The 21,956-nt window shown below is 48.5% G+C and overlaps 10 protein-coding genes across 10 annotated transcripts; 7 read left to right on the forward strand and 3 right to left on the reverse strand.

Annotated features, from left to right (window-relative positions):
* Positions 1-79: 79 nt before the first annotated feature.
* Positions 80-1,161, forward strand: B0J16DRAFT_346555 (NUDIX hydrolase domain-like protein). The gene is made up of 3 exons (XM_046128459.1): positions 80-565; positions 616-821; positions 872-1,161. The coding sequence occupies exons 1-3, from the start codon at positions 463-465 to the stop codon at positions 1,019-1,021; spliced, it is 459 nt and encodes a 152-aa protein (XP_045979837.1). The 5' UTR covers positions 80-462; the 3' UTR covers positions 1,022-1,161.
* A 771-nt stretch (positions 1,162-1,932) lies between these two features.
* Positions 1,933-4,110, forward strand: B0J16DRAFT_416951 (UV radiation resistance protein and autophagy-related subunit 14-domain-containing protein). The gene is made up of 2 exons (XM_046133641.1): positions 1,933-2,453; positions 2,501-4,110. The coding sequence occupies exons 1-2, from the start codon at positions 2,040-2,042 to the stop codon at positions 3,959-3,961; spliced, it is 1,875 nt and encodes a 624-aa protein (XP_045979838.1). The 5' UTR covers positions 1,933-2,039; the 3' UTR covers positions 3,962-4,110.
* Positions 4,111-4,424: 314 nt separating this feature from the next.
* On the forward strand, positions 4,425-6,162 carry B0J16DRAFT_290601 (Alpha/Beta hydrolase protein; the record flags this gene model as incomplete). The annotated part of the gene is made up of 1 exon (XM_046124261.1): positions 4,425-6,162. The coding sequence occupies one exon, from the start codon at positions 4,425-4,427 to the stop codon at positions 6,087-6,089; it is 1,665 nt and encodes a 554-aa protein (XP_045979839.1). The 3' UTR covers positions 6,090-6,162.
* A 113-nt stretch (positions 6,163-6,275) lies between these two features.
* B0J16DRAFT_402670 (uncharacterized protein) lies at positions 6,276-7,602 on the reverse strand. The gene is made up of 3 exons (XM_046132670.1): positions 7,028-7,602; positions 6,918-6,976; positions 6,276-6,845 (listed from the first exon to the last, which is right to left on the reverse strand). The coding sequence occupies exons 1-3, from the start codon at positions 7,488-7,490 to the stop codon at positions 6,480-6,482; spliced, it is 888 nt and encodes a 295-aa protein (XP_045979840.1). The 5' UTR covers positions 7,491-7,602; the 3' UTR covers positions 6,276-6,479.
* A 273-nt stretch (positions 7,603-7,875) lies between these two features.
* On the reverse strand, positions 7,876-9,351 carry B0J16DRAFT_416953 (Alpha/Beta hydrolase protein). Its single transcript, XM_046133642.1, has 2 exons — positions 8,961-9,351; positions 7,876-8,913 (listed from the first exon to the last, which is right to left on the reverse strand). The coding sequence occupies exons 1-2, from the start codon at positions 9,213-9,215 to the stop codon at positions 8,029-8,031; spliced, it is 1,140 nt and encodes a 379-aa protein (XP_045979841.1). The 5' UTR covers positions 9,216-9,351; the 3' UTR covers positions 7,876-8,028.
* A 666-nt stretch (positions 9,352-10,017) lies between these two features.
* Positions 10,018-11,495, forward strand: B0J16DRAFT_374327 (uncharacterized protein; the record flags this gene model as incomplete). The annotated part of the gene is made up of 2 exons (XM_046130603.1): positions 10,018-10,069; positions 10,138-11,495. The coding sequence occupies exon 2, from the start codon at positions 10,434-10,436 to the stop codon at positions 11,493-11,495; it is 1,062 nt and encodes a 353-aa protein (XP_045979842.1). The 5' UTR covers positions 10,018-10,069; positions 10,138-10,433.
* A 1,259-nt stretch (positions 11,496-12,754) lies between these two features.
* Positions 12,755-15,311, forward strand: B0J16DRAFT_416954 (uncharacterized protein; the record flags this gene model as incomplete). Its single annotated transcript, XM_046133643.1, has 3 exons — positions 12,755-13,548; positions 14,063-14,274; positions 14,460-15,311. The coding sequence occupies 3 exons, from the start codon at positions 12,755-12,757 to the stop codon at positions 15,146-15,148; spliced, it is 1,695 nt and encodes a 564-aa protein (XP_045979843.1). The 3' UTR covers positions 15,149-15,311.
* A 148-nt stretch (positions 15,312-15,459) lies between these two features.
* On the forward strand, positions 15,460-17,333 carry B0J16DRAFT_374329 (L-Aspartase-like protein). The gene is made up of 6 exons (XM_046130604.1): positions 15,460-15,767; positions 15,822-15,833; positions 15,884-16,489; positions 16,543-16,674; positions 16,729-16,913; positions 16,974-17,333. The coding sequence occupies exons 1-6, from the start codon at positions 15,519-15,521 to the stop codon at positions 17,245-17,247; spliced, it is 1,458 nt and encodes a 485-aa protein (XP_045979844.1). The 5' UTR covers positions 15,460-15,518; the 3' UTR covers positions 17,248-17,333.
* Positions 17,334-18,316: 983 nt separating this feature from the next.
* Positions 18,317-20,009, forward strand: B0J16DRAFT_387100 (uncharacterized protein; the record flags this gene model as incomplete). Its single annotated transcript, XM_046131637.1, has 3 exons — positions 18,317-19,179; positions 19,227-19,290; positions 19,338-20,009. The coding sequence occupies 3 exons, from the start codon at positions 18,317-18,319 to the stop codon at positions 20,007-20,009; spliced, it is 1,599 nt and encodes a 532-aa protein (XP_045979845.1).
* Positions 20,010-20,088: 79 nt separating this feature from the next.
* B0J16DRAFT_346573 (O-methyltransferase-domain-containing protein) lies at positions 20,089-21,906 on the reverse strand. Its single transcript, XM_046128460.1, has 3 exons — positions 20,967-21,906; positions 20,225-20,918; positions 20,089-20,170 (listed from the first exon to the last, which is right to left on the reverse strand). Exons 1-2 carry the CDS (start codon positions 21,582-21,584, stop codon positions 20,358-20,360), a joined length of 1,179 nt encoding a protein of 392 aa, XP_045979846.1. The 5' UTR covers positions 21,585-21,906; the 3' UTR covers positions 20,089-20,170; positions 20,225-20,357.
* Positions 21,907-21,956: the final 50 nt, after the last annotated feature.

Raw genomic sequence — 21,956 nt, forward strand, 5'->3', positions numbered from 1 at the left:
TAGTCATTGCAAAGCGTATAAACCCGGCGTTTAAAATGGGATAAATGGGATATTTACAATACACTTTTTCTTCAACTGCAATGGCACTTGGCTCGTGATTGTCCTAATGCAACGACACTTATTCCGTGATCTCAGCTTGTGTTTGTGAATTGGCACTTTTGGTGCGCATCGCTCGGCTATGTACACACTCTGATTCGCGATCTTGACCGACACAGTCTTAGTTCCTTTGTCCACTGCAGTTTCTTTGAAGTCTTGTTCGACGATGCGTTTTTCTAGTTATGTTAGTGCTCACATTAAATGGAGTTGCGCAGTATGCCTTGGATGAGTCATCAATGTTTGTGAACGCTGCGCCCCGGCTGGGTACCTTTTGAGAAGTACAAAACTGAGGATATCGCAGATCTTTCATTCGAAACATTTAACCTTGAAAATCACTCTACTTGAAACTTATAAGAAACATCTACAATGGCTACCGAAGGTCCTAATCCCCGTGTTGGTGTCGCGGCTCTTATCTATGCCCGCGATGGCAAGTTTCTGACTGGCAAGCGAATGGGTAGCCACGGAGCAGGTGAACATACTACAAAGGCATTTTATGAGCATCTTTCTAATAAGATATAGGTACCATTCAACTCCCAGGCGGTCATCTAGACTACGGCGAAAGCTTCCTCACCTGCGCAGAGCGTGAAACCCTTGAAGAAACGGGCCTCCAAGTCCGCGCCATCAAAGTCGTAGCCGTCACAAACGATGTCTTTGAGACAGAGAAGAAGCACTACATCACGATCTTTGTGCGGTGTGAGATGGTTGATGAGAGTGCAGAGCCCCAGGTAAGTTGTCGTGAGAGTTTTGTGAAAGGGTAGAGCTGACGTGGGTGAAGGTTCTCGAACCGCAGAAGTGTGAAGGGTGGTACTGGAAGAACTGGGATGACTTGAAGGAGATTCTCAATGGAGGAAGGGAGGAGAAGTTGTTCTTGCCTTTGGTGAATTTGATCGGCCAGACGAGTGATTTGGAGGGTCTGAGGTCATGATTGAGGTTTTGTTGGTTGTAGGGTAGCTGGACTGCCAGGAACTTCGGACTTAGACTACATTATGCGATACAAATCGTACGTTGAACAAAGGAATAGAGTGGTTGGTCAGTTGTTGATCTAATTAAATCTTGAAACTCAAATAGGTGCCATAATCCACAACTTGTGTAAGCTCTAAAAGCCGACTGACAATGTGAGCTGTAGGTTGCGTGGAAATAGCGTTCCCACCGAGTACAGCTTCATGTCTCATCTTTTCGAATCCGGGGTATTCGAGACAAGGATGTACGTATATACCAGTAAATATGGCATTTCCCAAGCCAGATATAGCATTGAAAGGCTCACGAAAACATTCGAGTGCTTCCTGGTGGACAGAAGCGCATACGAAGAATTGAAGATAGTCGTGTTCCTGTCTTCTAGGCGGGTTATCGCAAGCGGTCTCTTAGGCGAGCAAAACCAGCACCCAGGTGGGTGACAGAAGAATTATCCTCTCTAAGGCTTAGGATACTAATATAAAGTAGCCTAAGTGATAGCCTAATCTAGTCTAAGATGGCTAATTTATTTCGTCTCTTATTCTGGATCTGATCCTCTAGGTGATCAAGCTTTCTGATACTCTAATGCCAGGTTATGTGGGTTGACAGCTAACTTTGCTACAGTGGAGTTGCCCTTATCAACACAACGTAAGAGTCCACGATAGGCGTACCTAAGGGAGTTGTTCTAGAGGTTTTTAAAGCGTAGCAATTATTCTTTTTGCAAAAAGAGGCATTTTGAAGGTGCTATCACATAAAACATTTCCGAGACTCGAGGATGTGTCGGAACTTTTGTCCCATGTCATTAAAGCGGGTATGCAACTATCGCGATTCGCAATTCCAGCTAAGCTCGGAGCTCTGGTCACCACGATGACGACTCCCCTCCTCCGACACGAAAACTCTCAACCTTGTCCAAGAGCTTAAATTTCCTCTTCCCTCCAATGTCATAAACGCCAAATTGATCAGCTGCGCACCCGCAGCATGCTACATCCAAAATGTCATCTCTCGCCGAACCTCGACGCCCGCGTCTTCTCGCCCAGAACCGCAAGCTTCGTCACCTCCGCGGAATATGGCTGCGCAATTTATCCTTTGCGCCCACGAGCCTCAGAACAGCCGACGACGCTGACTTAGCTACGAGTTTGAACAAGTTGCCCGTGCTCAGAGAATCAGGCCAATTGCATCCGTCAAGGTCGTCGGAGAGCTTGAGGAAGGATAATGTGCGACATGATGCTTTGCGCCCTCAGCAGAAACGCAGGACGAGTTTGAGTCTGGCGCAAGTTAATCCTGTCACGAGACAGAAGAATTTGGAGACCTTGTTTGAGGAGACTGTTGGAGATGTGTTTTACTCGTTGCATGTGGATGGGGATGCTGAGCCTGTGTACATCAGTGAAGTGCGCGAACGGTCTACGGTAAGAGTGTCAATTGAGGGATAATGACCGAATCTGACTGTTTTTAGAGCTTCAACTTCAAATTCTTCAGTTTGGAGAACTGCGCTTCAGCTATCGCGAGATGCAATACCCTACGAATTCGAGTCTGGGCGAGACGACCAAAAGTCGAAACATGGACCTTCCTCCTTGACGAATCAATCGACCTGCGCCGCCTCAATTTCATCGGAACTCTCATGGACCGCAAATTTCCTCCCAATGCTCTAATATTCCATCTCGAAGACGGTATCTACTCGTTCGACTTCCCCAACCGAATATCCGAGCCGAAACAAGCGCCACAGGTAGCGACGTCTTCGTATACAGCGCTTATGAAGTTGGCCAACCTGGAAAGCTCGATAGAAGACGCGATAGAGACACAACAACGACTGATGGAGGAGATCAATAACATGCTCGAAGATACGCCTGTGGATAAATCGGGACAGGCGCAGGAAGCAGTCTCTTTGGCAGAGAAATATGTGGCCGCGCAACAACGGTCAAACAATATGACGCAGAAGAAACGAGACGATCTACGGGAGTCGATTAGAGCCAGGCGCGAAGCTATTGCGAAGGGAAGAGACCTTCAAGCACAAGCAGAGACCGACATGGCCAACAATCGAGAGAAGTTGACAGCTTCTCAAGAAGCCCTCGAAGAAACGCAGCAACAAATCCGAGGTCAGCGAAGGCGCATTTGTTCTGATCTTACAGACATTTTTCCTATTACGCCAATTCCCAATGCGCCGCCACTTTCCTTCCAAATCTGCAACATACCACTTCCGAACTCGACATACGATGCTTCAACTGCAAAGCACATCTCCGAGGACGTTCTTTCAGCTGCTTTAGGGTTCGTCGCTCTGCTCACGAGCCACTTGCAGTTTTACCTAGCGCATCCGTTACCGTACCCCCTGGACTGGTTCGGCTCTCGGTCATATGCGCGCGACGACATCTCCCAATTATCGGACAAGACCGTGTCACGTAGGGAGTTTCCTCTCTACTTACCACGAGGAGGCTCTACAGCTGGTCAATGGCGTTTCGAGTACGCATGGTTTTTGCTCAACAAGAACATCGAGGCCCTCTGCTCATCACAAGGTCTACGCGTTGTCGACATTCGACACTCCCTTCCAAACCTCAAATACTTGCTCTATGTCTGTAGTGCCGGTAGCGACCAAGTACCCGAGCGCAAGAAAGGCGGCGTTCGCGGATTGTGGGCGGGCAGACTTAAAGGGAGGATGTCGACCATGTCAGCGCAATTGGATGGTGATAACAGCAGCCTGAACGAGAGTCGCAGAGACAGTACGGACAGCGAGATGAATCAACAGGGTGATGCGTTAAGAGCTGCGGTGCTTAAGAGTAATGGACACGACAAGACTGATGCGCATGATAAGAACGATGCGCACCTTGAGAGTCTGGATGATTTGCTCTCACTACCGTTTGGAGAGGTTGACACGAAGTTTACACTACGGACCAAGGGCTTGAGGGAAAATGTCTCGAGATAGACCGACTTTTGGAAGAACTAGTACTATTACGGGTAGTCTTTTGCATGTTATTCAGCGCGGTGCTTGCAGGATATGCTTTCTGATCTTGGTAGATAGCTCGGAGTATGCTAGGTATTGTATAGCTTCAACCGACATTTATCCCTTCGATGTTACCTTGACCTTGCATTCCTCCACTGAACCAAGCGCTTTTCATCTCGCAACCGAAGTACAACCGTTAGTTCGTCCCAATACCATGGAAAACAGGTCATGTTCATGGATCTTCCCCACAAAGATCGGTACCCCGGATTATGAGTGTGGGGAAGTGACGTCCTTCGGACACGGCGCCGAGGACCGTTATGAGAGAATATCGGCACCGAGGGCCGTTTGTTTACATGATATTGGGGTGTAAGTGCTTGTGGGAGGAGTATATATATGGCGGTGATGTTCCTGGAAGAGAAATGGGGACTCTAAGCATACCTTCACGATGTTGGGTACCGCCGTCCTCTTCGCTCTGGCTGCCCTGGGCGCTGCCTCAGAAGCACCAGTTGTTCAACTTCGCAATGGCTCATACTATGGCACTCATAACTCGGCCTACAACCAGGACTTATTCCTCGGTATGCCCTACGCCCAACCCCCTCTCAACAACCTTCGCTTCAGACATCCTCAACCCTTAAATGAAACCTGGACCGATGTACGAAATGCAACGGACTACCAGTCTAGATGTTACCAGTACGGATACCCAACCGGCCCTCTATCAGGTGGCTCGGATGACTGTCTTCACTTGAACGTCATCCGCCCTGCTTCTGCTGCAGAGGAGAAACTACCTGTGCTTGTCTGGATTCATGGCGGTGGTCTTGTTGGTGGTTTCAGTGGAGACCCATCTGCCAACCTTTCTTACATGATCGATGAATCAGTAAAGATGGGTTCGCCAATCATCGGTGTCTCAATCAACTACCGTCTTGGAGCATGGGGATACCTCTGGAGCTCTGCGATCGAGAAAGCAGGCGTAGGAAACAACGGCTTTCGAGACCAGCGACTTGCTCTGCAGTGGATTCAAGAGAACATTGCTGCATTTGGCGGTGATCCAGAGAAAGTGACTATCTGGGGTCAAAGTGGAGGAGCTCGTGGTATTGCATCTCAATTGACTGCCTTCGGAGGTCGTGACGATGGACTCTTCAGAGCGGCTATTCTCGAAAGTGCCACTGGTTTCCATACCAACTTCCGAGAGGAAGAAGTCGAGGGTGCTCTTGATTGGGACAAGGGATATAAAACTCTTCTCGAGCTAAGCGGGTGTGACGATGCGAAGGATTCGTTGCAATGTCTTCGAGAAGTGCCATCTTTGGAACTTGCGGAGATTATCGGCAACGCCACGTTTCCCGTCTATCTCGATATCGTTGACGGCGAATTCATCCAAGACGATCGCTCAGAGCTGATCCGCCAGGAGAAGTTTGTCAACGTTCCAATCATCAACGGTGTTACTACTGATGATGGCGACTTCTTTGCTCAGAAGGGTATCAACACAACTCAGGAATGGGAGTCGTACTTGCGCAAAGAGGGAGCAAGTAACGAGACCATCGAAGCCATCTCAGCTTTGTACCCTGACATCCCCCGTGTCGGCCTTCCCGTCACCTTCGAAGGACGTCCCTCTGGAGAACTAGCTTCATACGGAGCACAGTGGAAGCGCGCTGTAGCATTTGGCGGCGACAGAGCCATGCACGCACCCCGGAGAGCATGGAACAGAAAGTGGGCGTCGACAAACAACACAGCCTACAGCTACCGCTTCGATGTTGTATCAGGCGACCGCGATCCGGTACAAGGCGCTGGACACTCGGTAGACATCCCATTTGTATTTCGCAACACTGAACGTCTAGCTCAACTCAACGCCACAGAGCCTAGAGCTGGCTCCTTTAACGAATTGGCGGTGTTGATGTCGCGCATGTGGATTAGCTTTGCAAGTGGCCTTGACCCCAACTTTGACGGGATGCAAAGCGCAAAGTGGCCCAAGTATGAAGTTGATATGGGCAAGGATATTGTGTTCCACATTGATAACTCTTCTGTGGCATATGTGGAGGACGATACATACAGAACAGAGCAGCTGGAGTATCTGGATAGCAAGCTGTGGAAGATCGGCTTGCAGTCGGGCGCATAATTAATGGACAGGGATACCTATTTATAGCATCACAGTTTACAAAATGCTTAAGAAATGATTGAGGGCCGCCGATGTTGTGGAATACTCGATCAAATTGTTCTATAAAGCTATCTCGTGGGTCGGACATAGTAATACTGCAGTTCGCGATTTCATAGGAACGACCTATTATAGGCCGAGGCCTTTATCCGTCAATCGTCCAAAAAAGAGAGTTCTTCCCTTGGGTCGGTGGCTTCCCACTCTTCCGAAGGGCTCTCGGCTGGTGTCATGTCATAGACCACATTCATCTCTTGACGGTGGTCGGGCATCGGGCGCATATTTGAGGATGAACTCATCATACTCGTCAAAGGGGACTTCTATACCCTCTGGAGCCGTAAAGCCTTTATCCTCAAGCTATGATAGACCATTGAACTTTGGGTCAAGGCTGTACGGGTAAAAGCCCCTTGGAGTTCGAAGAAGCTCGTATCCTGGCACATGTTTGGAATGAGGCCAAGGTTTCGAAGATATGATGAGAGGAGGTGCCGAACCCCCGTAGCATGTTGAGCGTGATGGCCCGCCATGGTGAGCACCAGAGAACCTTCGGTGTGTCGGATAGCCCCGGTTGAAATCACGTTCCCTCCTTTGTGGTGGAATACCGGAGTACCCGTCGTACCGCGTTGGATACGAAGGGTAGTCGTCAGAGAGATCGTAGTAGTCTTCGTTAAGACCGCGCTCATAAGGTGAGAAAGGTCGATGTCGTGGTACACCCGAGTAGTGATCCTAACCAGGGACTTGAGGACCATAATGGGAGCGGTTTGAGTGATATGTAGAGCGATAAGAACCCGGCGGTACCAGGTGCGGAGACCCCGGCATGAAGGGCATCGCCATGGGTGGCATGGCGAACATGTATTCTAAGGACTGTAAGCAGAGTGCGCGCTCACTGCGCGAAGTCTCAAACTTACCTGGGGTTTCATGATAATTGAACTGAGCAGACGTTCCGCCAAATGGATCTCCCCAGATCGATGGAAATGATGGTCGTCCAGAATAGTGAAATGAAGCAGACTTTCTCATTTGTGGTGCATACATTGGAACTGGCTGCTGGGGTGTTGAGGTTGTAATAGCTTTGACAAACCCCGATAGGGCGGCTTCGAGGGGCTCAGATGGCAACGGTTTGTCTCTTCCCTGCTCCCTCGACTTGTCTGTGTTGTGTCCGTTATTATTCTGCCCGTGATTGCTCTGTCCGTTATTCTGCCCGTTGAGATTCTGCTGATTGATCTGTCCTTGGTTCATAGGCACTTGATTGATCGGCCCTGAGTTGATCTGTCCGGGGTAGTTCGCTCCTTGGATTATTCCGTGATTATACTGTCTGTCCAGTTGGCGTTGCATGTCGGAGTGAGACTTTTTGCGACTTGAAAAAAGAGGCATCGTATGGCTCGAAGGTATATAGAGAATGTTTAGCTAGATGCTTTAAGAATGCAATGAGCCCTGCAAAGAATGATCCCATTAATCATGGCTGGACCGGAGAAGAGAGGTGGTTGGAGACGGAAGACAGAAGGAGTTTCGCCTCTGTCTGGCGAATTCTAGGTACAGGTCTAAGTGGAGCTTCTGAAGGAAGGCACGGTGGTAGATTAAGGTCAACACCAGACCGGAAGGAGGTTAAGCGCTGGATCATAGAGCAGTTGCACTCCTGTGACGTCAGGTACCTAGACTTGAGTAGATGCGCCCTCCTTCTATGCTCCATGAGAAACATCACTCTGGTCTGATAGGTTTCTTAGACTTGAAAGCTTCGTGAGGCAGCAAGCCTACAAGGCTAGTATTAGAGGTCGGGAACGAAGAGCTCTAGGGGGTTCCCAACATCTTATATACTTGATTGTCGACTAGGTCATGAAATAAGGGGATGACAAGGGGAACCACGTTCTGTAAAGTGAATCGTATAGGTAATATATATACCGGCCTGTCCTGATCAAAGCTTTTGAATCCACTTCTCAACAACAGAGTGAATCTCATCACTGTTCTTCTCCATAAAAAGCATGTGCCCATTTCCATGAATACCAATAGAACCAAGCTCGATATGTTCCAATTTACTGCACCCAGCTTGACGATAATACGCAGCCGTGCAGTGCTCGTACGGCTGGTGATATGAAGCTTCTCCGTTCACGATTAGTATAGGGATATCCTGAAGATTAACCAGCTTCCTTGGCTTCGGATCTTCAGCTTGCAAGGTACAATTGGTAGAAAGATTGTCCCTTGGGGGATGAACCTGTTTAAGAAGTTCGGCTTTTGGGTCAGTGACAGGAGGATCATAGGTTATTGGTATATCCCACAGTCCCCAAGGTCTAGGATTCTCTCCGCCAAAGTTGAAAATTTCATCTTTAAAAGGAGGACCTGCTGCTTCAAGAAGAACGATAGCCTTTGTGAGGTTGGGTCTTATGTCAGCAATGAGAGTAGGATAGAAGCTTCCCTCGCTATGGCCAAGGATGATAGTTGGTTTTCCAATCTTATCAAGCAATGCCGTCCCAGCTTTCTGCATCGCTGTCTGCTGGAAGATTGAGTTGTCGATAAATGGCACATTAGATGTATAGAATGTATCAAAAACTGGGTCTCCTCTGACACCAGAACCAGACCATTGGCTATGGTTGATAGCTTGAGCCCAAAGCATGTGATCCTTGGAGTTGGTGAACGCAGCCTCAATAGCTTCTGCAGAAAGAATCATTGGCTTCTCAGCACCAGGAATAGGCAACCAAGCAGATCGTCCCCTGGAAGTTTGATCCACAAGGTACACCTCATATCCCTGACCGATAAACAGAGAAGCCCAACCACGACTACCGTCAGGCTTATTCAGGAAATTCTATTCCATGTCAGCACGCCCAAACGGCTTCCGAGATATAAACTTACAGTTCCAGTCTGTGCCACGCCATGAATCATAACGATCGGCGTTTCCTTGATAGATCCTTTTGCTGGGCTGAGCTTCTCCACATACATCTGACCCCGGACGATATGACCGCCTTGGCCATCATCGACGTACTGGCCACCGGTGTAGAAGAAGGACCGGATAGAAGGGACTTCGGCAGGTGCGACGGAGCGGGACACGACGTCGGAGTATTTTCCGATCGTCGCGGCAAAGGCCGCAGTAAGAAAACCAAGATTCATGGCAGGCAATCGATTGTGAGGGAGGAAGGTTGTTGCTGACGCTGATCGTCGGTCTCCGCACGGAGATTTTGTCTCACCTGCGTTCCTTGATAGGATCGACGAGGCTGACAGGCTGAGGCTTGGATGCAATTCTGACGATTATCTGCAGCTGGGGTTGTACGGTATTTGTCTCTGATGTAAGAAAAAATAGCTCTGTATTGCGCAATCTATAAACCCCTGCCGAGTCTTTGCTTACAACAATTAACAATCAATTGAGGCCATGAATCCTTTCAGTAATCTTTGGTGAAACATGACTTTTGCAGCCATTGACTTCATTTCACAAGCCCCCTTCCATCTTTGTCATTGTATGTACCAACTTGATGCTGTGTGATGAGATGCCAGATTTGGAGTAATACCTTATTTTTCGTAACCGGACAAACGGACTTTCTCCAATATTCTATACTTTCTGCTTGTGCTCCCTTCTGCCTTGGATATTCCCTCGTACATCTGACGGACCGATTGCGATATTAATATTCTGGTCCTTAAAAATGGTAGCATTGGTGAAACCGGATCTTACTTGCTGAATGAGGGTAATATCTTATGGCCATATATAGCACTTCGATACTGCATCTACCATCCTGTTTTCTCCGATTGGACAGACTTGGTTATCTCTCATCTGCCGAGGTCCGTGGCCCGTGGGAGATGATTCCAGACTACCTTTCCTCCATTTCCAAGATTAGTATCCGGAGTCCGATAATCGGTAGTCCCGTCTCTGTCTCGATATGGCTCTGTGCATGAACCGTCTCATAACAGATATCGCGAACCTGTGAATCTTTCATGCCTTTGAGCCAGTCTTATAGGAGCTGCTCTTATCTGTGAGCCCAAACAATTCTTGATGGCCCTTCTCTCGGCCGACAGGACATGAAACACTGATTTCTCCAAGTCTTACATCCAATAAGCTGATGGTATCACCAATCCTTCCAAAATGTGCCGCCTCTAAAGTCCCCTCAAGAGATTCAATGACCAGTGCCTGGTTGTATAATGGTCATAAATCTGACCCCTTAGGTAAACCCGTCCTACCTCACCAGCAGGACGGCTTAGACTAGATGATGGATGGCGTCTTCGCACCTGAAGGCGGCTTAAACTTGCCCCTTGGCGTCAAGACGATTAATATATGTGAACGACTCCATAACTTCAAACTCAATCACTTCTTGATCGTACGAGATTTAATTTTTAAGAATGATGTCTGATAAGTTTCAAGTCTTTAGCGCAAAGCCTGTTCGTCTGAGGCTTGCTTGCGACGCTTGTACGACAGCCAAGGTGCGCTGCAGCCGAACTCACCCTTGCGAGCGCTGCGAAGACAACGGCATGGAGAAAGAGTGCCGTTATAGTGCTTCGCGAAGACATGGGAAGCGGGCGAGACATCGAAAGACTGTGTCTACTGATACGCAACGAGCTTCGTCATCAGCTGCTGTGTCTACTCTCACGACGCCAGGGTTTACGAATATTTCTGTCTCTGACTTCGCTTGGGAGGAGTACTGCGCCTCGGGATGCTCGGCTGAGGGTTGGAACACACAGATTGACCTCGATGATATGGCCGGTATATCTTGGGTTGATCCATGGAAGGCATTGGGTTTTGGGTCTGATATCAGTCCTTCTGAGTCAAGTGGTATACTATCACCAGATCTGAACTTGACTCCCGAGCCGATACTCGCATCGGATCCGATGCTAGCAATCAATCCTTCTGTCGATGTGCATACTCTCGGTCAACCTCACGATTGCGAGGCACTGGCACTTCGACTACTACGGTCACTTCAATGCAACGACCAGACAACACAATTTTGCCAACAGTCACATCATAATCAACCATCATGTTCAATGCCAAGCATCGACACAGTATTATCCGTCAACAAAGCTGCGTTGACAAACCTCACCCCCCTTCTTAAGTGTTCTTGCGCAAGAAACCCACATATCTCAATGCTTCACAGCGCAATATTATCAAAAGTCATATTTTGGTACAAAGTTGCTGTCACAGCCCGTTATCACACAGACGGCGTCGCATTGCAGCCAATCAAAATTCAACTGGGGGTATTGGACCTTGATGACGAGGACCAAGCAACGCTCCAACGGACTGTACTGCTAAGAGAGCTTCGCAAAGCAGAGAAGGTCATGGAGACATTTGATTCTTCTTATGCTGGTGAGGAGGAAATGCCAAGTTGGCATGTTTCAGCTGTGAGAAACATGAGAGAAGAGTTGCAGGGAATTATACAAAGGATTATAAATGGTCAAGGGGGTTTCTAATAAGAGCTCACTTTCATTTCAAGTAATTTATAAAGGCGTTTACAATGAACGAATTTATTTGAAATCCGTCGATCTATCTTGATGGCATCATAGACGTTAGCATACACGATACATCACATTCCACCAACAGCATCTGATCCATGTGCAAACTTGCTGTCTCTTTTGCAAAAGCTCGCTTGACCATGGTCATCTTGTCTCTTCATCCTGAGTTGCTTCAACACGTCTCCGAACCCTCTGCCCTCCGTGATTGGTTATTGCATCGTCACCAGGTGAAATGGCCTGGGTGCACTCAAGGCGGACTTTTCTGGAAGTCCAGACGAGATCACACAATTGTCGTCATGTACTACATTCTTTTCTCCCTCGGACATCCGAAGCTGCCGCAAAAGCCGTGTGAAATGATCTCCTGCCCTCGGACATAACGTCGTAGATAACGCCGGTCGTTCGTTGCTGTGTAACTATCGGTTGCTTACTCATGGATTTCGGAAGCCGAAAGAGGCGAGTGATCTTTTGCTTGTCTGCAGGCCGGCATATTGTTATCGCGAAAGGTTATATGGACGTCGGGATGAGAAGCAGATACCCGTGGACTTCCTTGATTTTGACCCGAGTTGCATATGTTGTATGGGATGTTTGTATGAATATTTCTTACTGAGAGAAGGGGGATTTTCGTAATACCTAACATGATTTCATTCTCTGCGCCAATATCAGTAGAAGTTTCATGCGACCAAGAAGACATGGAGTCTGTGAGATTCGCCTGCAGATTGACGATACTGTGAGCAGTGACTAACTGAAGGCACAGCCTTGTGCTCCAACCGGACCCAAATCATCTGTGAAGCTATTACGGAAATAGCGGCTCTTCAATAGCACAATGTGAAACAAATGACGAGGAGTTATGCCTAAGTATTTAGACTTGTGTCTTGCTCGGCCTCGCCTTTAGCACAGTCGCGAGCTCAGCCCTGCGGGGCATTCCATGTTACACGACCACAACCAAGCTTGACGGACAAGTTACATTCCGGACTCCGAGACAGTGGCGTTCTATTGTTCTCTCTTTCCAGACGAGATTTAGAGGTGGAGGAAACTTGGCAGGAGAGCTAAGGAATTCTAAAACGGGCAAACATGCATTAGTATAAGCCATGTTTGCTTCATGCATCAACGCATAAAAGGCGTACTTCACTCAATCTCTCCTCTTCTGCCCAGCCTCTGGGAATAACAACATCTTCCCCTCAATTTAACCAAGAACTGCACCTCCATTCGACATCAAAATGGCATCAACTCTCGGCAAATATGTCTCCAAGCTCGCGGGCTCACGCGTCCTTGTCATCGGCGGCTCTTCAGGCATCGGCTTCGGTGTCGCTGAAGCAGCTATCCAAAACGGTGCTTCATCCGTCTTCATCTCATCATCCTCCCAATCCAAGATTTCCAGCGCTATTGAGCGTCTCAAACAAAACAACCAATCTGCCAATGCGCAGCTCCACGGGTTTTCCTGCGACCTCGGATCTCCCGCGACACTGAACTCAGAGGTCGAGAACCTCTTTGCTGAAGTTTCCAAGTCTGGAAAACTCGACCATGTTGTCTTTACGGCTGGTGATAAACTCGCCGTTGGCAAATTGGAGGACTTTTCTCTGAGCGACATCCAACAGGCTGGCACCGTGCGCTTCTTTGCGCCTCTTGTTGTTGCGCAGCAACTCAGAAAGCACCTTAATGAAGCCGAGACATCTTCTTTCACTGTCGCTACCGGCGGTGCAGTCGAGCATGCTTCCAAAGACTGGACAGTCATGTATTCCTACCTTTCTGGTCTTCGCGGTATTGTCCGTGGTTTGGCTGTTGATCTTGCGCCTATTCGCGTCAATGCTGTCGCGCAGGGTCCTATTGAGACGGAACTTTGGGACAACGTCAAGCAGGCTGGGTACTGGGATGCTGTTACTGGACGACTCAAGGCGAGAATGACGACTGGGTCTATTGGACAAGTTGAGGATGTTGCTGAGGCTTATGTTTATTTGATGAAGAACAAGAATGCTTCTGGAAGTATTGTTGAGACTACTGGAGGTACTTTGATGTCTTAGACGAGCGAAGATGTAGGGTAATTAGAATCGAAAATCACATACCCAGACAACGCAAAATACACAAAATAAATTGCAGTTAGTCAGTCAATTTGCACCGTGTTCACTAATTCAACGGCATGTTAGTAATCCTATTCCATGAAGCTATCGTCACAGGTAATGAGCTCAGTAGTCTAAAAATCAGCTGATCAAAACTGTCACTCTGTTGAGTACTTATAAGGATCTACGGATGTGTTACTATCTATGTAGTTGATTCTACAACAGTATGCTTTCTCGTCTGTCTAACAGACTATCAACAAATCGTCTACAAGCACTATCTTCACAGCTCAGAAACATCAGCACTACGAAAGAGGCAATCGTATCTCGAGGACCAAAGGTCAAGATTGTCGACAGTCCTATCCCCAAGGCTGGACCGGGCTAGATTGTTACTAAAATCGTATTTTCTGCAAGCAATCCAAAAGACTGGTGAGCACTCAGCGCCCAATTTGATTTATTATTGACAATTCAAAGGAAACGACCATTGTATTGGGGTGTTCAAGACAACCAGGGCGATGACCATGCCGGTATAGTTCACGAGGTTGGGGAAGGAGTGTCTGAATTCAAACGTGGTGATCGCGTTGCAGCTATGCACGAGATGAAGACATCTGGCGGAAGTTATGCCGAGTATGGAATCAGTCCTGAACATACCACATTCTTGCTACTAGACAAAATCTCGTTCCAAGGTAAGTAACTTGACCTCAAGTTATCAGAAGAATTGGCCCCCGAAAGCATAAGAGACCAAATAAATTAGTCACTTTATGTTAGCGTAGACTAAAACTTAGGCTATTTAATTACAGTAGACTAAGCTTTAGAGGATAGTTCTTCTTTTACCTCGCCACCTCTGCAATTCGTACTGACACATGACCAGAGGGCGCTGCGGTACCATTCACAGCACTGACAGCTGCAGTTGCTCTTCATGAGAACCTCGGAATTACAGTTCCATGGGTTCCAGTATCCGACTCTGAGAAGATCCCTTTGGTAATTTGGGGTGCAACGTCCGCTGTGGGATCATACGCCGTTCAACTCGCCAAAAGGTCCAACATTTATCCTTTGATTTGCGTGGCCGGAAGAGCCCAGCAACACGTCGAAGGTCTGATCGACAGAAGCAAAGGCGACACAGTCATTGACTATAGAAAAGGACGCGACTCAGTCGTTCAAGAGATGAAGGATAGTCTCAAGGGTGCCAAGTTGGAATATGCCTTCGACGCAATTTCTGAGGGAGGTTTTTACCAAACCATTTGTGAGGTCCTTGACCACACCACTGGCAAGATTACTCTTACCATCCTTGCACAGACCTACTCGGAAATCCCGAAGACCATTGAAAAGTCCGTTACTACCGTTGCGAGTGTCCATCAGAATCTAAAGGATTTTGCACGGGTGTTCACGAGGCATTTCAGCAAAGGGCTTGAAGAAGGTTGGGTGAAGCCGCATCCGCAGGAGGTGATTCCAGGGGGATTGAATGGTATTGAACAAGGCTTGGCCAGGCTCAAGAACGGAGAGGCTGATGCTGTCAAGTATGTATACAGAATTGCGGATACACATGGTGTTGAGTCGTGATGCACTTATACAATTGTCCTCTAAGCCTTAGGGCGCCAAAATTAAGCAGCCTACATACCAGTCTGAATCTTCATAAGGTGACCAAATCCTTTCGTCTCTTATGCTCTTGGCTACCAATTCTTCTCCTCCAGACAATTGTGGTGATTTATCTTGTATCAAAGCGATGGTAGCCGTGATTAAGTTCAGCTACCCGAGTCATTTTCGTTCCTTAGGTCCGCTATCGGTTGCCCCTCCGGATTAACCTGATCCGGCGGGGTCAATTCTCAGCCCAAAAAACGCCTGAAAATTCTTCGTGGGGTAAAAAAGTGCCCCGCGATACGGACTTCATGATCTTTACATCACGCCAGTGACAGTGACATAAAAAATCAAAATGTCTGCCTACGATACCTACCAAACATCCTTGACCGGCCGCTACTGCAGCCAGGAGCTGTCTCACCTCTTCAGTCAGCGATCTCGTCACTCGACATGGCGCAAGCTTTGGCTTTACCTCGCTGAGAGTGAGAAGGAGCTTGGTATCTCCACTATCACTGATGAGGCTCTTGAGCAGATGAGGGCCAACCTCACTGTTACTGATGAGGATTTTGAGACTGCTCGTGTTGAGGAGAAGATTCGTCGTCATGTAAGAATGTTTGATTTTGATGTAGAAGATGTAGATAGCTGACTAGTGTAATAGGACGTCATGGCTGTAAGACTTATAAACATATGATGGTATTGCCATGAGCTGATAATGAATAGCACGTCCACGCCTTTGGACAAGTCGCCCCTGCTGCTGCTGGTATCATCCATTACGGGGCCACCAGCTGCTACGTCACCGACAACACAGAGCTCATCCTCATGCGTGACGCCCTCGACATTCTCATCCCCAAGCTCGCCAAGGTCCTCTCTAACCTTCAATCTTTCGCTCTCGAGTGGAAGAACGAGCCCACTCTCTCCTTCACACATCTCCAGCCCGCCCAGATCAGCACAGTCGGCAAGCGAGCCGCCGCCTGGGCCCAAGATCTCCTTATGGATCTTCAAGAGTTCGAGCGTGTCCGCGCTGAGCTCAAGTTCCGAGGTGCTCAGGGAACTACTGGTACCCAGGCCAGTTTCCTCGAGATCTTCGGTGGTGATCATGACAAGTGTGATCAGTTGAACGAGCTTCTTTGCAAGAAGGCTGGTTTTGAGGAGTGCTATGATATTTCTACTCAGACATACACCCGAAAGGTTGATTGTTTGGTTGCCAATGCCGTTACTGGCTTTGGAACTAGTGTTACCAAGATTGCTTCTGATCTGCGACATCTTGCTACTATGAAGGAGGTTGGCGAGCCTAGAGAGAAGGGTCAAATTGGTAGCAGTGCCATGGTGAGTCTGATAGATGTTTGGTTGATATTTGGCTGTTTACTAATGGAATTCAGGCCTACAAGCAGAACCCCATGCGTTCTGAGCGAATTGCTTCTCTTGCTCGTGTTCTTCAAGGAAAGGCTGCTAACTTCCAGAACACTCACTCCGCTCAGTGGATGGAGCGATCTCTGGATGACTCCGCTTGCGTAAGTTACCCCTGAAATGGCAAAACGCTTTAGAAATAATTTAACGCCTTATAGCGACGAATGGATATCCCTGAGATGTTCCTCCTCGCCGACGCCATCGCCATCACCCTCCAGAACGTCACCGAGGGTCTCGTCGTCTTCCCCTCCAAGATCAACTCCAACATCATGGCTGAGCTTCCTTTCATGATCACCGAGAACGTCATCATGCGCCTCGTCGCCATGGGTGTCTCCCGACAGGAGTAAGTCCCTACATCACTAGTCCTCCCAAAAGAAGCGAAAAAGTCACTAACACCAACCAGGGCCCACGAGCAAATCCGCGTCCTCTCCTTCGAAGCCTCCCACCAAGTCCAAAGTCTCGGCAAGCCCAACGACATGGTCGAGCGCATCAAGAACACCGAGTTCTTCAAGCCCATCTGGGGTGATCTGGATGAGATGATGAAGCCTGAGCTTTACATTGGACGCAGTGCCCAGCTTGTTGACAAGTTCTGCGGTCCCGGTGGTAAGCTTGAGAAGAAGCTCCAGCCTTACAAGGAGTCTATCCAGAAGGCTAAGGCTGCTGAGTTGAATGTTTAAAAATGTAAAAGAAAGTGAATGAGAATTTGAGGTAGGGTTAGATTGGCTATTGTAAAGATATCATAAAAGAAATGTTTTTGGTTTAGTGTCTTCTTCCGATGTCGGTCTGTGCATTCACGAGTGAGATGTTAGTATCTGATCTAGATGGATTCTTCTTTCTTCAGAGAGAATATCATCTACTGGACTAGATGTATGCTGTTGCTCAGATCTTGTACGTTTGTACCGGCTTGATTCTATCTCTTGCTATGGTCCTTCGGAATTGCCCTCATCTCTTGGATTGAAGTCTCTTGGAGCGCCATTTGCTACCCTAGGCCTTTGTGTCTACCTTCAATCCAGTGGGCTGTGTAACTTGTCCATCCAATCCTTTGCCTCGTCCCAGCCTTACACTTGGGCAGAGCTACCTGATCAATTGGGATCATGACATGGTGCTCGGTCACTCGTATCGGGACATATGTCTGTACGATATAATGAATCATATATCCCAATTGGTGATTTGCTTACCGTAATGATGCTTCGGTCAAGGTAGAAAAGCGTGGCTCTGATAAGTTTCTGAAGGTAGGACATAACCCTCGGAGCCCGACAGCCACACCAAAAATAACGTTGTCCTATCTGGAAGTCATGATACTGCCTTGCGAAAAGGCCAGTTATCACTCGTCCGTTCTCTTCGAGGATTGAGCCTCGGACTCCGAATCCGATTAAGACACAGTCATCGACGATAATAATGCTTTGGATTAGGCAAATCAATCGAGCAGGATACAGCAATATCCTCACAATGCCAAGAGCGCCTTGTGTAGCAAACATCCGTGATCATTGACATATTAGGACATCCTCACAGCATCGTCACCAGTTAGCGTCCAGATTCTCCAATTACCGTTGAGGCCATCTCGGGAAATGTGTCGGGGACTGTGGTCGTACCGTGTTGGTGGCGTCGACAATAGGATGCCAAGTCCTGCGAGGCGTCGTTAGTGATGATACAGTATCAGGCTTCAAATAAGGGAGATGCCACTGTTTGACAAGAGCAATTCCTCAGGGTAAATTCAATTCAATCTTCTTTCCCAGTGTATCAAGCATGCAGCTCGGAGACATGGATAAACCTCATACCAATGGTTCGGCTACTGCCAACCAGCCCGTCAATGGCGACGACACCAACGGCATCGCCATCAACGGTGATACCCAGCCCAAGCACACCAAAACGTATGAAGAACGGGTCGAGGACTCTTTCAAAAGAGAAATCGACCTTCAAGTCATGCGCTACCCAGAGACTGGCATCACAGTCCTTATCGCCGGTGCTGGTCTAGGAGGCATAACCTGCGCTCTCGAATGCTGGCGCAAAGGCCATACAGTCCGCGTCCTGGACCGCAGCCCCTCTCCCATCTGGACAGGCGATAATGTCCAAATCCAGCCCAGCGCAATTCTTGTTCTTCGACATTGGCCTGACATGGGCTATGAGATTGAAGAGAACCAGTACGATGTGGCTATGTCGTACTACAAACAGACCGGCGAGAGGATCTGGGGTCCTGCACCGCCCATGTTCAATGACCCTGAGAATCTGAAGGGGAGACGCGGTTTCCCTTCTGTCAATGCACACAGTCGCATTAAGCTCTACCGCGCGTTCCTGCGACAAGCTGAACGTGTGGGAATCAAGGTAGAATGGGGCTGCAAGGTCGTTGAGTACTGGGAAGATCTTGAACAGGGCGCTGGTGGTGTTACGCTTGAGAATGGGGAGAAGAGGACTGCTGATATTGTTGTTGCGGCTGATGGGTTGCGGACCAAGTCGAATACTATTGTTCCGATGCCTGAGACGCTGGCGACAAGTGGTAAGGCAATTTATCGGGCGGGCTATCCTGTCGAGTATGCGCTTAAGGATCCTCTTGTTAAGGAGATGTGGAATTTTGATCCTGAGGGGCAGCCTATTTGGCAGTTCTGGCTTGGGTGAGTTCGTTGTGATGCTTGTCGAATGAATAACTGACATTTGGCAGAAATGGCTCGCACAACATGATTGCGCTCACGAAGGATATCGCGTTTTGGAGCTTCATTCATTCAGTAAGTCCCCCAAACCATTTGCCAAAGACCTTCAACTGACCTTCCAGCACGATGAATCTGCCAACGAGTCTTGGGTTCCAGACGTTGACCCTGCAGAGGTCATCGCCGCCATGGAGAAGAACAACGCTGTTCACCCAGCCGTAGCAGCTTTCATCAAAACCGCTCCCAAAGGCTCGGTCGTCAACTGGCAGCTCAAGTTCCGCGACCCTCACGAACAATGGACATCCCCCGGCGGTCGCATTGTCCAACTCGGCGACGCAGCCCACGCATTCCTCCCAACCTCTGGCAACGGCGCAACCCAAGCCATAGAAGATGGAATAACTCTCGCAACATGCCTCCAGCTCGCCGGTAAATCCCAAGCCGCCAATGCAACAAGGGTATACAACAAACTCCGCTTTCAGCGCGTCTCATGTGGTCAGAAGATGGGCTTCGTGAACCAGCAGCTCAAGCAGCACACAGACTGGGACGCCATTGCCAAAAACCCGGCTTTGATCAGATCGCGATATCCGAAATGGGTTTGGAGCCATGATGCTGAGGCGTATGCGTACGAGAAGTTCTGTGAGGCTCTGCATCATGTTTTGAGTGATGGGAAGATTCCGTTGCACAATACGAATTTTCCACGGGGGCATAAGTATAGGCATTGGACGATGAAGGAGGTGCAGGAGCAGATCAAGGCGGGGCACAAGTTGGAGGATTTGCAGGATGGGGATTGGGCTTAGATTGAGTCAGGTGATTGCTTAGTTAGTTGTTTGTTTTTGTTAATTATTATGACGTTCTTTAAGTTGGGCATGTGATGGCTTCATTGATGACTCAGTGCTTGACTACAATGAGTAGCTTCCTTACAGAGCACTCAATGGATACGGTACACTGAATGATGATCGTTAGACACTTGCAGTATCCTACTATGGTTCCTTGTCACTTATGCATCCAACAGATCCTCCTCCCAGGACAGTGGTCGGCGAGCTATCGACTACATGGACTACGACTCAACCCCACAAACATCCTTGCAATGAACTCAGTATATCCAAGCAATCTATTGATCTAAGACAAAGATCTAAGTCTATCATCTACCCAACAAACGTATGCCACGACAGCTCATCAACAACCTCCCCCTCCAAGACAGCCTCAATCACAGACAACTCACTCCCAGTAGGCCTCTCAATAACCCGAATCTTCAACCGCGAATCGGCCTTACCGAGCAGCGCACTCCACTCCTCCACCTCTCGCTCCTTCGCGTTAAAGGTCTGAATCATAGTAAGATCCTTCTGTCGCAGCGCCGCCTCAAAAGTCTTACTGCCGGAGCCCGGCTGAGGCAAGACCATGTCCATGATCAGTAAGCGACTGTTAGGACCCATGGCCTCAACTACACCCTGCAGGATCTTCACGGCATCAGCATCGGGCCAGTCGTGGAGGATGGTGCGGAGGAGGTAGACGTCAGCGTGCTTGATGGGCTGGGGAGTGAAGAAGTCGTATTCTATCATGGAGATGCGGCTCTGGATGTCCGAGGGGAGGTCGGAGATGCGAGAGCGGGCATTGTGGATGGGCTCAGGCAGATCTTGGATTATGAGATTGAGACTAGGGACTGCTGTGGCTAGCATGATGGAGGTTGAGCCACTGCTCCCACCAATCTGAGGTCTGTTAGTACATCATCAATCCTGTTCAAGAGAGATACTTGCATCAACGACAGTAGCTTCACCCAATGCCTTCCAATTGAACGCATGGAGCAAGTGTTCAACATTGGACCCGGTGTGAGACACGGCCCGGCTCTTCATGTAAGCATGAAAAGCCTCGCCCAAATCAGGATTCGCCTTGAGATACCCAAAGAACGAAAGATCCGTATCATAAACAACATTATACGCCGTCTCATTCGTCTGCGACGTACTGCCCCATCGAGCAGTAGCCTCTTTCAGGGCAGCCATAACAGGAACCGTCTGGTTAAACATGTACAAAAGCTGCGTGCGCATGTGAACATCTGTCACAAAATGACAAGACAAACCATTATGAGAGAGTCGCCCATCCTTGGTCTCGCAGAGAAACCCTGTCGTCATAGCCATGCGCGCTACGGACTGCAATGTTGACAATGGTACTTTGGCCTGCATGGCGACTTCAGGGTAGGAAATCGCCCTGGGAGGGAGTGGGATGAAGGAAAGTACTTCGAAGTGACAAAGCCAGCCGATGCAGTAATACTGCTGCTGCTGGACGACGAGTTCGGTTAGAAAGCTGTGAGGATCATGCACCAGCTGTTTAAGCTGAGTGGCATATTCGATGACAGAGTCTCTATCGGTCTTGTTCATGATGACTTGTCAGGTGATAGTCTATGACACTTGTTGATGGTGGTGTTATGTTGTATGCAGATAAGATTTAGGTAGTATCGTATTGATGGAACGTCAAGCAAAACGCGAGGTACGCGAGCTATCAATCCGGTTTTGTAATAAGCTTATGAGCGATGCGACTCTGACAGCAAAGCAACTAACACGGCTTCCGAGCTCCATTAATGCCCGAGAGGTCAGAAATACAGAAGGGTTAATTGCCGATCAAGTCCCCGATAGCGTCCCCGTAACCCCTCGGCTGCCGTCTGACAGGCTGCATGTAACCAAAACCCTGCAGGATCTGATGTCCCTGATTTACATCATCCTGGATGACGATCTGTTTCCTATCTCGAGAGC

This window comes from Fusarium flagelliforme (assembly GCF_020744385.1).
Source record: "Fusarium flagelliforme strain FIESC 12 MPI-CAGE-AA-0113 chromosome Unknown B0J16scaffold_6, whole genome shotgun sequence".
NCBI classification, from domain to species: domain Eukaryota; kingdom Fungi; phylum Ascomycota; class Sordariomycetes; order Hypocreales; family Nectriaceae; genus Fusarium; species Fusarium flagelliforme.